This window comes from Culex quinquefasciatus, chromosome 1, assembly GCF_015732765.1.
Source record: "Culex quinquefasciatus strain JHB chromosome 1, VPISU_Cqui_1.0_pri_paternal, whole genome shotgun sequence".
In the NCBI taxonomy this organism is placed as follows: domain Eukaryota; kingdom Metazoa; phylum Arthropoda; class Insecta; order Diptera; family Culicidae; genus Culex; species Culex quinquefasciatus.
The window spans coordinates 104,321,077-104,334,392 of NC_051861.1; the positions used below are offsets into that span (position 1 = coordinate 104,321,077).

Here is a 13,316-nt window from a genome sequence, read left to right on the forward strand (position 1 = left end):
TTATAAATCGTTGACCGTTCGTTTTTGGCGTTCAGAGCAGATAAAATAACATTATACAACACTTAATTTATTCAGTCCATCATATAATAAAACGATCAAATCAACTCAATAAGGGGTGATTCGTTGAAATTCTCAATTTACCGACCCATGAACACCTTCCCTGCGCATTTTCTCTGACATTTCTCGCTGACCGACAGTTGTCAAACGTCAAGGTAACGTGTGCAATATTTGCCCAATCCAAAATAACTCTTAATTTCCCCATCCAACTAGCCCAACAATCGCTACCCTAACCCTCACTGCACCAATCACGCCACCAACACACCCTTGGGATGCACTTTTTCAAGCTGGTAGAGATTCAAACCTGGCAAAATAACAGTATCTTGTCGGTTTGGGCTCTCTGTTTTTCTTACGTTTGCGTAGCTGTGTGCGTGCAAGAGAGGGAGAGCGAGGGCAAACCACGCAAGAGAACAAAAAGAAAACGTTCCACACCAGTCCGGGATCCATGTTTCGGCTCGTCTAGTAGGCTGGAAAATTCCGTGTTTTCCGCCATTCTTCGGGCGCCATTTGAATTAAACGTGCCGAAATAGTGCTTTTGTGGGGCTACTTTGCTCGAGTGCGCTGCAGTGAGGGCTAGTTGGCTGGGTGCTTTTCCCGAATCGTGGAAATAGTTCCAGCTGGAGTTGTTCCCGTCTGCGAGGAACGTTCGCGAAGAAGAAAAAGAAGGGCTTGTCAGCGCTTGAGGGGTAGCATACACGTATGCAACAGCGAGTGCGGGCAGGGAAGAGGAGCGACAATAGTGCTGGTAGAAGGCTAGTAGCGGGCTACTACGTTCGGAGTTGGCACTTAGGCGGCACTAATTCGGTGTGGCGCCAGCGTTTTGAGTGCGGGAAAAGAAAGAAGAAGCCTTATTTGGAGTTGGTTCTCTCTTTTTCACCTGTGGTGACGTTTTCGATCGAATGAATCATACATAAATCACACAAGAGTTCTTTTTTTGCTTCGCTCTCTCACCGTCGAGTATCGCACTTATCACGCAAATACGATTCATCGAATTGATTTGAATAAGCTTTCCTCGTTAAGGTAAGTCACTTCCGGTTTTGCCAAAATCGAAATAATCGCAACATTCGCTCAATTTCTTTTTAGCAAAATTTGCAAAAATGCCCGGAAGTGGTCCCGTTTATCAACCAACGACGGTGTCGTATGAAACCCGACCCGGGACTGGGGCCGGAGGGGGTCTGCTGGCCCAGACCACGGCGGCCTCGTCCCTCAAGATGCTCCGGAAGCCGGCGGCCCAGATGGCGGTGCTAGTTTTCGGGTTGATTTCCCTAGCCGCAGGTAAGAGCCCTTATCAAAACAATCAAGGTTAATCGTGTGAAAGGTGCATCATTTGACAGTTCGCGACCTTATTGTTGACTGACATTGGCCCGTCGAATGCCAATCACCATCAAGGTAGCCTAAACGCACCAACTGTCAAATTCGAACGCCTTCTTCGATAGAATTTCCTCTCCTTCACACGGACTCCTTACCAGAAAAATTAAGGAAGCCAAATTTTCAAGGCTAAAAGGATAGTGATAGGGATGAGGTTGTGTTCGTTAGGACTAGTGGTGTGTGTGCGTGGGTGGTGAAAACTAACCGCGCCAGGGGTTTGGGGAAGGTCATGGCATTTCAACGCTGGCTATTTGTCAGACGTAGCTGCTAGGAACAACTCAAGGTTTTACGGCATTGCGGTTTTGCGAGAGACTGTGGTTGTTGCGTGGTTTTATCGGGGCAGGCAGTTGGTGGTAATTCCTCCAGTATCAAATGCAATTAGATCGCAAACTATCGACATCGCCGTCGTGGGGTTTATGTGAAACGAAACCTTAGAAGTAAATGTGTTTGAGTGTGATTGTAGCTTTGAGTGAATAACTGTAAATATTGAGTTTAACGAAGAAAGAACATAGAACAGTTGCTTTCAATAAATGAGCATGAGCATGAGCATGAGCGACCACCCATGGTTGTCCTTCTCCGTTGCTGAACAGAACCGTAATATCCTTTCAACCTTACTGATCATAGGCTTCGACTATCAAGTGGTATTTCCCTTATCAACAGCATGTATGAATGCGCTGAAAAGATAAAACACCATGATTTTCAGAACAAGATCAGTTTCGAATAGGTAACAGTCATTGGCCACCAACGGCGCCCGCCATGTCAGTTTGTAGATCTCGATTTTAAGGGACGGGAATGTTAGTTAGCGCAGGTTGCTACTAGGGCAGCTGATTTACTCTGTGCTTACACCCCACAAGCGCCAGGAACCTGAAAATTGGTTAGTAGGATAGGGTGTTTGGTCAGGATTCATCATAGAAGATGATGATGCGACCCAAAATCATAGTGTTTCTCAAGGCAAACAATCGGTTGCTGCGCATGAGACATTTCCCGTTTACCTGTTGTTAATTTTTTAATGAAATGGTTTAATCTTAGACAGCCGACTGTGGGAAGATAAAACCAAATAATATTTATTTATAAAATGAGGTGTTTAACGCAATGCTGCAATGATAGCGTAGTCTGATTTTTAATTATATAATCATTTAGTTCATGAATTTGTTACGGAATAGACGCGACGAACATAGAACAGTTGCTTTCAATAAATATACATTAAGTACACTCTCCCTCATTTGGACATTTTATCAAAAATGGTTAAGGTCAATTCAAATTTTATTAAGTTTTTGTCTTCCCCAATAAAAAATGTTTCTCCAAAAATCAGAGAACAAACAAAAAATTATTGCTAAAAACTATTATTTTTTTATCAAAAAAAAACTCGTAAAATCGATTTAAAACTCTAATGAATACATATTTAATGAAATGGAGCTACAAATCGGAAAAGGACTAACATTTTTGGAAAATGAATATGTTCATGAATTCTTAAAATTTTGCGGATTGTTCATCTTAATATAATTGTTATAATGCATAAAATTTTTTAAATCCGGCTGAATTTTTTTGGTGCCTTTGGTATGCCCAAAGAATCCATTTTGCTTCATTAGTTTGTCCATATAATTTTTCATACAAATTTGGCAGCTGTCCATGCAAAAATAATATGTGAAAATTCAAAAATCTCTATCTTTTGAAGGAATTTTTTGATCGATTTGGTGTCTTCGGCAAAGTTGTAGGTATGGATATAGACTACACTGAAAAAAATTATACACGGTAAAAAATTGGTGATTTTTTACTTCACTTTTTGTCACTAAAACTTGATTTGCAAAAAAACGCTATTTTTATTTTTTTATTTTTGATATGTTTTAGAGGACATCAAATGCCAACTTTTCAGAAATTTCCAGAATGGGCAAAAAATCTTTGCCGAGTTATGATTTTTTTTAAATCAACGCAGTTTTTTTTTCAAAAAATCGAAATATTGTTCGCAAAAATTTTTCAACTTCAGTTTTCGATGTAAAATCGAATTTGCAATCAAAAAGTTCGAGCTAAGGGTCGTATCAACAAAGTTTTAAAATGCAAAATATAGAGCTTAGCTTTTCAAAAATATGTTTTTCAAAGGTTGGCAAACATGGGTCCTAATTTAAAAAAATGAAAAACTGCGACTATTTTCATTAAAGTTACCTAAAAATGGCTATAACTTGAAAACGGCGCACTTTATCAAATTTCACTAAAGTACTTTTTGATTGCAAATTCGATTTTACATCGAAAACTGAAGTTGAAAAATTTTTGCGACCAATGTTTCGATTTTTTGAAAAAAAATCAGTATTGATTCAAAAAATCATAACTCTGTCAAAGATTTATTGCCCATTCTGGAAATTTCTGAAAAGTTGGCATTTGATGTCCTCTAAAACATATCAAAAAGTGACAAAAAGTGAAATTAAAAACACCAATTTTTTTAACCATTTATCATCTTTTTCAGTGTAGTCTATAAACATACAACTTTGCCGAAGACACCAAATCGATCAGAAAATTACTTCAAAAGATACCAGTTTCTGAACATGTCCTGTGCATTGGTCTTGTTTAAAAATTGTCAAAACAACGGAAATCAAATCACACAGACGCCCTTGTTTAACCGTCATGACATTAAGAGTAAGCATACTACCCACAGCCGAACCTTCAACAGAGTGATGAGAATTGGGTTTTAATCGTACGTGTTTTTAACCGTAGTACATAAAAATTGACATAGGGCTTTACTGCCGCTCAAATCAAGTCCGTCCCATATGTAATTTCGTCAATTTTGAGTTAATGATGCAGTTTGGCTCATAACCGTGTGAACTGTCAGAAAGACCAATAAAATTTAGTAGTTTATTCCAGAAAACCGTAGCAAATATCACTTTTTTTTTTTTGAAGTTCTAACACGTAGCCTTATGGGCGGGACAAATTTGTTTTGCGTTTTTCTCTGCTTGCTGTTTTTAAATATTGCGCGTATTCCCGAGAAAGACACGCGGCAAACCAGCCTCGGAACGACGCGCCGCACTTTCGGCAAATGCGCGCTGTCAAATCCCATACTACACGTTTTGTTTTTGTTGATCTTCTTCTTCGAATCGCCTGGCATTGTTGGCAAATATGTTTTTAGCAACAATGTCTACGGCACATTCTGAAATGTCGCGCGGCGTGTACCTTTGAAAGAATTGGACAATATGTTACGGACTAGATTAGTGCGGCAGTTTAGTACCCAAAAAAAAAATCAAAGCAATCCACTTTAACGGGTCTTTTGTGGGCTCTGTTGCAAGTTTCTGCTCATTTCTAGGCATCCGAAGGTTATGTGTGGTGAGTCACCCAAAACCTCTTTTACGCAAATGGACCGACGTTTTACTTCCCCATCTGAAAGAAGGATAAGGCGGGAATCGAACTCGCACCCCTTAACAACTTAGGGATCGGCAGCCGAAGCCGTTAACCACCGCGCCACGAGGACCTCAGTTTAGTACCAAATTGGGTGCTAAAATGAAGCTTAGATTGCTGATATTAATGTTTACAGCGATAAACCTTATTTTTCTGAGTACAATGACCCTTTGTACGACCACAAAGAGTTTAAAATTGGTATTTAAATTAATTTGGAAAAATTAACCACGCGGTCCTTTCTGACAGAAAAGTTCCTTCTTGACATCTCTTTCCAAGGGGACCATAGTTGATCCATCATCGAAAAAATGTTGTCTTGTCAATATTTTGTTTGCATTAAAATGAAAAAAATGATCAGAAATGGGTTTTAATCGTGTTTTTTACCGTTGTACATAAAAGTTAAAATAGGGCTTTAGTTCCCAATTGATTCAAGGAATGCATGGACAAAATTCCATTAAAATATTTAAAAAATACGAAGACAAGTCGATTTGTGCAAATGTAGAGTAGCCTTAACTTATACCAATGGGTTGAAAACAGAATAGAACATGATATTAGCATATTTTTTTAAGGCATCGTCATGATCGCCAGCGGTTCCGCCGACTACTCCGACACCGAGCAGCACCCGGAAACACACCCGGACGACGGCAGCACAACGCCGGAGGAGCAGCTCGACATCGGACTAATCGTGGCGGGCGTTTTCATCACAATTTTGGGATTCGTTCTACTAGGTAAAAGTTTCTTCAATTTAGTGTTTATTTCAAGTTGTATAACTTTTAATTCCGTCCCATTGCAGGCCTCTACATCAAGGTGGCCGAGTGGCGCCGCAACTGCGTCTGTCCGTGCACCTTCTCGAAGAAGCAGAGCCTGGCGCGGCAGCTGCAGGGCAACAGCTGCGGTGGCCAGATTCTGGCGCTGAACCCGAGCACCGATCCGCTCGTTTCGCACACGCAGTACGCACCGGTGTCGGAGATTCCGCAGCGCCAGGAAGAGGAGGAGGAGCGGCGGAACCTGATGCCGGACAGCAAGGACTCGTGCCTGAGCAGCGCGGAGGAGAGCGACCGGATGCTGGACCCGGACCCGAGGATCGTGCTGCGACCGATCGGGAACACGGTGGAGGATGCCTAGGAGGAGGTGGCGGCGAGCAGCGACGAGGACGATTGGTAGGGGAGCGGAAGAATTGTTGGGTTTTTCTCTTTAGGGTTAGGACGGAAAGCAACGGCAAGCTTAAAGCATCTCAAATGATCGAATCACTTTTGCAAAACACACACTGAAATCTTGATGGAAAAGGTAACCAAACAATAAGATGAGATTATTTTGAAGGATTTTAGTTTTTGTTTCGGCTTAGCAACTCTTATTGGCGCGAATATTAGCAAGTAATTGGAGGAAGAAAATCTCAAAATTAACAAAAACGCTTTTCGAACGAACGGTTAGTGAGTTAGGAACTGAATTTAACGCATTCCGGAGCGAAGGCAGAAAACTGACAAAGAACTTTGTACAACTGGATTGGTTTTAAACTTTACAATGTTTTCACCTCAACTTAGTTTTCCATCGATTTTACAAACTTGTAGGGATAGTTTCACTAAGACAAAAAAATACACATATTTTACACGCGTAACATTCGTCCAACTTTTTGAGATCTAGGTTTTACTTCTCTTGTAGTGCAACGCTTTTTTGCAAGAGAAAAGTAAGAGCATTCTTATTCCGTCCAAGCAGATTGTGTTTCAAGACTTTTTTCCCCTAAAATGCTAAACTTAGTTTGCAGTATTAGAAAATCACGCGTTTATTTCTTTTTCTAGCTAAATAGAAAACAGCATAACAAATCTTGACGCATTTAATATTATTTAGTTCATTCATCACAAAACATTTATCACACACACACACTAGCGAATAGGAGCGCGACTTGATTGACGGAGCGTACTTAATTAGTTTGGCATTTAATCACGAGTTTTACGTTAGTTTTTATAATACTTGGCCAAGTTGCTAACACAAACACACAACAACACACACACGCAGTGCAAGAAGGTGTGCAATTAATCACTTTTAACTTAGCATCATCACACGCAGTGTAGATTTTGAAAAGGATTAGTAGAAAGAAAGAAAATTATATCGAAAAACAGAATGATAGGAAGGATAAAGATAGAGAGAATTTTTAATGCAGCAAATCGTACTAATTTTGTAATTAGTGTTAAACATTTAGTTCGGTAAATTGCATATTTGGCATCTTAAAAAAGGCTAAGAAAAACGAAGAAAACTATGCAAGTACTGTACGTAACAGACTCCGATGACACAAACACAAAAAAAAATACACCCCACACAACTATTGGTAATAAAATCTAATGTGAAGCTAACATTTGGAAATGTTTCTTTCTGCGAAAAGTTGAGAAAAAATAAATCCGGAGTTTTTTTTCGAAAAGGTCCAATAAACCAAACTTCTAGTTTTTGACACACGCGAGAAACCCTCAAACGCTTAATGAATATCACCAAAATCAACTTTTCACTTTCGCTTACTTTTTCACGGCGCTTTCGATACAAAACTGCCCCCAACTTTCGGCATTATGTTTTTTTGCACATAAGTTAGTCACTCATTTGAAAAATAATCCCGAAACATGTAAATAAATAGCAAGCGCAAAAAAAAACAAACATGTCTCTTTAGATACAAAATTTTGAAATGTAAACAATGATGAAACTTTCATCATAGTTTTTAGTCTAGAGGACCATTCATAAACCACGTGGACACTTTTTTAGTAAACTTTTTTGTATGGAGCATGGACAATCGCCATACTCCCCCCCCCCTAAAGTGTCCACGTGGTTTATGGATGGTCCCTAGTTCCGAATGACCTTTGAATTGGTGGTGAATTCCGGATTGTTCCGGATTTATCGCAGATTCCCTTGGGGTACCTTTGTTTTGATTGCTCAATATTTTTCAATATTTTTCTTCAATAATATAAAGTTTTAGTGTCAAAAACTGAAGTATTATGAAAAACAAATCCTCCCTTGCGTTTACGGCATAAAATGACTCCTCCAGATAGCCAGATAGAAGTCACGGAAATAGGGGAAAGTGGGGCAAGTGTAACAAGCTAAGGAAATGCTCGTTATAACCCATCAAAAACGTTAAAAATCTGTCGGATTTTTTTATAATCATCTTATTCCAGGTCTTGACTAAGACTTTGATAGAAGAAGTTTTTAAAAAATCCTGTTTTTTAATGTAAAAAATTGATTTAAAAAAATGATTTTCCGTACGTTCTTCTCAACTAGTGGGGCAAGACGAACAACCCGTTGGGGCAAGAGGAACAATGCATGAAATAACATGTTAATTTGCTAACAATTGAACTGTTATCACTTAGGTACATCAGATTAGAATGTATTTGAAACGTTTCTTTAATTTTTAGATTATTTAATAATATTTTACTAAAAAACTGATCGTTTATACAAAAACAAATTATTACTTAGATGAAAAAAAGGAAATTTTCATAATATCACTATATTTTGTACGGAATTTTTTTTTATCAATTGTTTATCAGTTTTTAAGTACTTTTATGTATTTGTTTCCCAATAAAATATGATGTTGCAGCAATTCGTATTTTTTCCATAATAAAAATCCATATGGTACACTTGCCCCACCTGGACAAGGTTTTTTAAAAGCTCTCAACAAAAATAGCCAAAAGTTAAATCATACTTTATAATAGGTGCAAGTCATTGGTAGGGACACTACTGATCTAGGAAAAATAGCATTTTGATAAAATGAGCCTTAAATCGAACCCTAAGCCTTATTTTGTACTTTCCAAATATTATAAGAAATCAAAGGTTTTGAAAAAAACTTCATTAAATCTCATGCCCCGTGGCGTTTACGTCGTTTTGGCGGTTATGTGGTAGTAGAATCAGCTAATTGCATTGCTAGCAACAATTCCTCATACTGAAAATAATAAAAATTGTAAAAATTACGGCCGTACGAGCGATTGTTCCTCTTGCCCCATATGGTCGTCTTGCCCCACCTTCCCCTATGTCATGGTACCACTAAAAAGACTGGCCACCTGCAACCGGTGAATCCAGAACACGGTCCATGGTAAAACAAATCTAGTCTGTATTTCCCATAGTTCGACATGTAAAAAATATCGATAAAAAATCAGTTGCCACACTGTTGTTGACGTTTCAACACCACTAGGTTTTACAGCGTGACGTCACGAACGCACACGCACACACATTTTTACGGAGACACACGTGCCACAAAAGTAAACAGTGCAGCCAAGCTTTCAAATTTCTATCCTAAAAACCGAGTCGGCTTTAAACCTAATTGGTCGACAATTTTCTAACACGTGGTTTCAAGCTTTTGACAGCTGTCAGTCGTTTCAATTAGCGAATATGGATTCTGTATTTTTTTTTCTTTGAAGTGCCAACTAATTACGAGGTTTAGTGATTTTTCACGCTCTTAAATTGCAATTTTCACGGAAACCATAAAATCAAAACATTTAATTTCACGGAAATTTCACAGAACGTGTAAAATTTAAAATTTCCTTGAAAATCTTATGTCGAAATTAAATGAAGAACTTGTTATTCTTTATTTTATGCTTTTCTTCGAAAAAAAATAAATTTTCTTCACCAATTTTCAAATTGACACTTAAAGAAAACCATTCCTAAATTTCTATGTTCACGTAAGATTGTTGACATTATTTACCGGGAAGTACTAAAGCAAAGATTTCGAGTGAAATTTGTAAAACTGACTTATAATGAGCATTTGTCTGTATAAAGTATAATTAAAAGTTACCTGAATAAATTATGCACACCTAAATGGATGGGCAAGAGCATGATGATTTATGGATTGTTTTGTTTATAACACATTTGATTTTATAAAAATAAAAAAATTTCTCTGATTCACTTCTTTTTGATCTATTTTACATTTGATTGAACTCCAAATTAAAACATGATTTTTTGCAAGCCCGTCGTGAAACTAATTACTTTTCCTGTCATTCGCTAGCGACGAAACGCCTACTTTTCTTTACCAAAAATAACTGAATTGAAAGTAGAATTTTTACATATTTTGTTTTGTTATGAAAGGTGAATTTATTTAACACAAGGATTTATGACATAAAATTCCATTCAAATAGAGTTTTTAAGAATGGCAAAAAATGTTTTAAGCAACTCGTTGCAAAACTTAATTTTTTCAGCATTCGTTAAATAAATGTACGATTCGTGCTGAAAAAAAACTTCATTTTGCAACTTGCTGTATAAACTACTGTTTCAGGTTTTTCTTGCCAAAATGATTTATATTATACAAATTCCCAATTTCCACTAAAACTGTTTTACAAAAATAATTAAATTTCGTGAAAATTTAACGGAACATTGAAAATATCTGAAGTATTCTAAAAATTGCTTAATTTAAAAGCAATATTTGTTATTTCTACCTTTAAAAAGATAATGGTAGTTAAATTGTTATCATGAAAAGTCAATTGAAATATTAAAAAAAAAACAACTTAAAAACTAGCGATGAATTATGATTTATTGGAAAATGTGTTTTGTTGCAAAAATCGAGGAATATGGCCATTTTTGGGATCACCTTAGACCGGCGTAGGTAACCCTAATGACCTATAAAAATAAAGGAGTCTTATTATTTCGACCAAAGAACCCCCAGTCCAATTTTGAGCCCATTACGAACACTTATGTTTTTTTTCATGCTGCATCGTGGGGAATTGCTGCATGTGTTTGAATATTTTTTTTAGAATTTTCGGAATGAAAGTCTCCAAATAATCTAGAATCTTGTAGGAGAAATATACCCATTTTAATAAATAAGCGGTTGTGTTTGAATGATGCTAGATAATCTGGAGTGTTCCTTGATATTCACTTAAACCAAGTACAGCAACGAATAGAACAACTTTTTGTGAACATTTCTGTTTATTTTCACATTTACTAAAAGTTATGCTATTCCTTTTACAAGAATTAAAAAAATAATTCCCAAATGCATTCTAATCAGTCGAGTGCATTGGGCCACACCCATTTTCCTATTTTCAGCTTAGTTCCTTTTTCTTCCAGCGCTCTGCTTAGTGCTGCCAAAATTGAACGAAAAGTAGCATTTATAGAGAAAATTTCCTGGCATCACTGGCTCACTCCAACAGGCGCTGCTGGTGGTGTTGGTGGCCACCCTTTGTTCTTTATCTGCCTTACACTCATAAAAATGTTCACGTTGAAGTTACGTGAAAAGCCTTGTGGTATTTTTCCACTAGAGTTTTCACGTAACTTCTACGAGATAGCTTTAGTGGAAACGAAATTTGCTTGGCCAGCTCGATTCACGTTCAATCTACGTGATGGGAACGTAAAAGAAACATTAACGAACAGGTGAATCTCTTAAACGAAGGGAAGTGAGTGTTATGAGGATTTCACGTAAATTTTAGTAAAACTGTTAATGAGGTTCACCAAATTACATAGCCTCTTGTATAAAAAAGTGGGGCATACTAGAAAGTTCTTTAAATTATCCTATTTGTTTAGAATTAATTTTGCTCATTGGTATTCCATGATCAAGTCAATTCTAAACAAATAGTATAAATTGGCGAATATTCTAGACAAAAAAACAATTGCAGTAAGACTCAGTGTACATTTATTGGAATCGGTGAGTTACAGAATATTTAGAGAATTCCTAATTCAAAACAGAACCCTTCGGAATCGTCCGACTGCTGATGGCCAAACACTTGATCAGCTCTCGGCGAGGCAACCCGGATCAGATTGCCCGAACTCCCGACCTGGGTCCAGGCTTGCCACAAATACAGATTTTTCAGCACAGGCCCGAAACACAAACGAATTTTTTTTTACAGTTAAAATAAATTTGAGCAGTTTTTGTTAAATTGGCCAAAAAGATAAACATTGTTAGCATCTTTTGGCATGTTCAGTTTTTGGTAAGAATATTATTCTTTAAAGTTATACTCGATTGAGTGTTTGGTATGTGCCAAAAAAATCTGTATTTGTGGCAAGCCTGCCTGGGTCAGCTGCTGTGTCAGGATCTGGTGACTCGGCCGGTGTTGACGGCGCCCGGTGTTCTGTAGTTGGACAAATAGAAAACGTAGTTGCTGAAGAACTGTTTGTTTACATTCGCGTGTATTGAAATACTAACCTCGTCGGAATCGTCCGATTGCTGATAGCCAAAAACTTGACCAGTTCCTGGCGAAGGCAACCTCAAGAACTGGGCCAATTGTTGTGTCAGGATCTGGTCACTCGGCCGGTATCGACGGCTCGTGGTGACCTCTCCGTTGTGGGTTTGAATCTTTTTACGCTGCTTCCGAAGATCAAACAAAGTCGCGCCTTTAACGCGATATTGTTCGGAATTGTCCGTTCCCGGCGTGGCGTCCTGGATCAGATTGCCCAAGCTCCCGACCTGGGTAACTGGGAACTGTTGGAAATGGCCAGTTATTGTGCTGGCTGTGTTAATTTGCTGCATTTGACGGCCACGATTTAAATCCGCCGGCTGCGGATGGCCAAACACTTGACCAGTTCCCGGTGTGGCAACCTGGATAAGATTGACCGGATTCCTGTTCTTGGCCAGTTGATTAATTAAGCGCTGCGGTCTCTGTTGATCGGATCGTTTTTTCTGCGAAGCTGTTTTAAATAATTAATTAAATGTTTTAGAAGCCTATCTCGGTATCTTGATAACTTACCGTCCATGAAATTTTGTATTTCCAATGATATCAGCAGATCTTCATCGTTCTCCATATTTTTCATACTAAATCGTTCACGTAAACTTCACCTGTCAGATGAGCACTCAGAAAATGATTTAGTTGAAGTTACGTGAAAAAACTCATGAAAGTCACTCGGAAAAACCCAGTGGAAAAATATCATAAAGTTTTTCACGTAACTTCAACGTGAATGTATTTTTTTCCAGAACGCATTCACATTGTTTTTACGTGTGTCACGTAAAACGGGTCTAGCAAGCGGCAAATTGGAGTTACGTGAATTTTCAAGTAGCATTAATGTGTTGATTTTTATGAGTGTTCGCTTCTCGCTCGGTTTTCTTCAGCCTTCGATTGGAATGGGTCGTCAAAATTCAACTGTCAAAAGACTTGGCGCGTATATTTTTTTGATGGCGCTTGCTAATTATTTACATGTTTTGAGATTATTTTTCAAGTGAGTGACTAACTAATGTTCAAAAGAGCATGTTGCCGGTAGATGGAAGCAATTTCATAACTTAAGCGCTTTGAAATCGTTAGCGCAATTGAATAGATATTGATGGCGACTTTCGTTATGCCGTTAAGGTCTCATCTCGCGTTTGGATGGTTTCGCAAACTAGAAATTATGATCAAAAGTGCATTTAATTTGATCTTTTTGACCAGTAAACGGCAAAAATTTGCGTGCTTACTTGAGGCGGTGCTGTTGCTGGTAAGTTTATAGCCTAAATAGTATTTTTGGAGCTTTAATCGAGCATCAAACTTTTCATATGACGAAGAGGTGTTTGATTAGAAAAGGTATTTTTCCCCTACGAAGCAAATGCGGTTTTCCCAAATCGGTTTTTTAAACTAAATAATTTGCAGTTTTTT

The 13,316-nt window shown here is 37.9% G+C and overlaps 1 protein-coding gene across 1 annotated transcript; it reads left to right on the forward strand.

Moving 5' to 3' along the window:
* The first annotated feature begins 446 nt into the window (after positions 1-446).
* LOC6054821 lies at positions 447-7,062 on the forward strand. Its single transcript, XM_038267055.1, has 4 exons — positions 447-1,077; positions 1,141-1,332; positions 5,373-5,531; positions 5,597-7,062. Exons 2-4 carry the CDS (start codon positions 1,155-1,157, stop codon positions 5,926-5,928), a joined length of 669 nt encoding a protein of 222 aa, XP_038122983.1. The 5' UTR covers positions 447-1,077; positions 1,141-1,154; the 3' UTR covers positions 5,929-7,062.
* Positions 7,063-13,316: the final 6,254 nt, after the last annotated feature.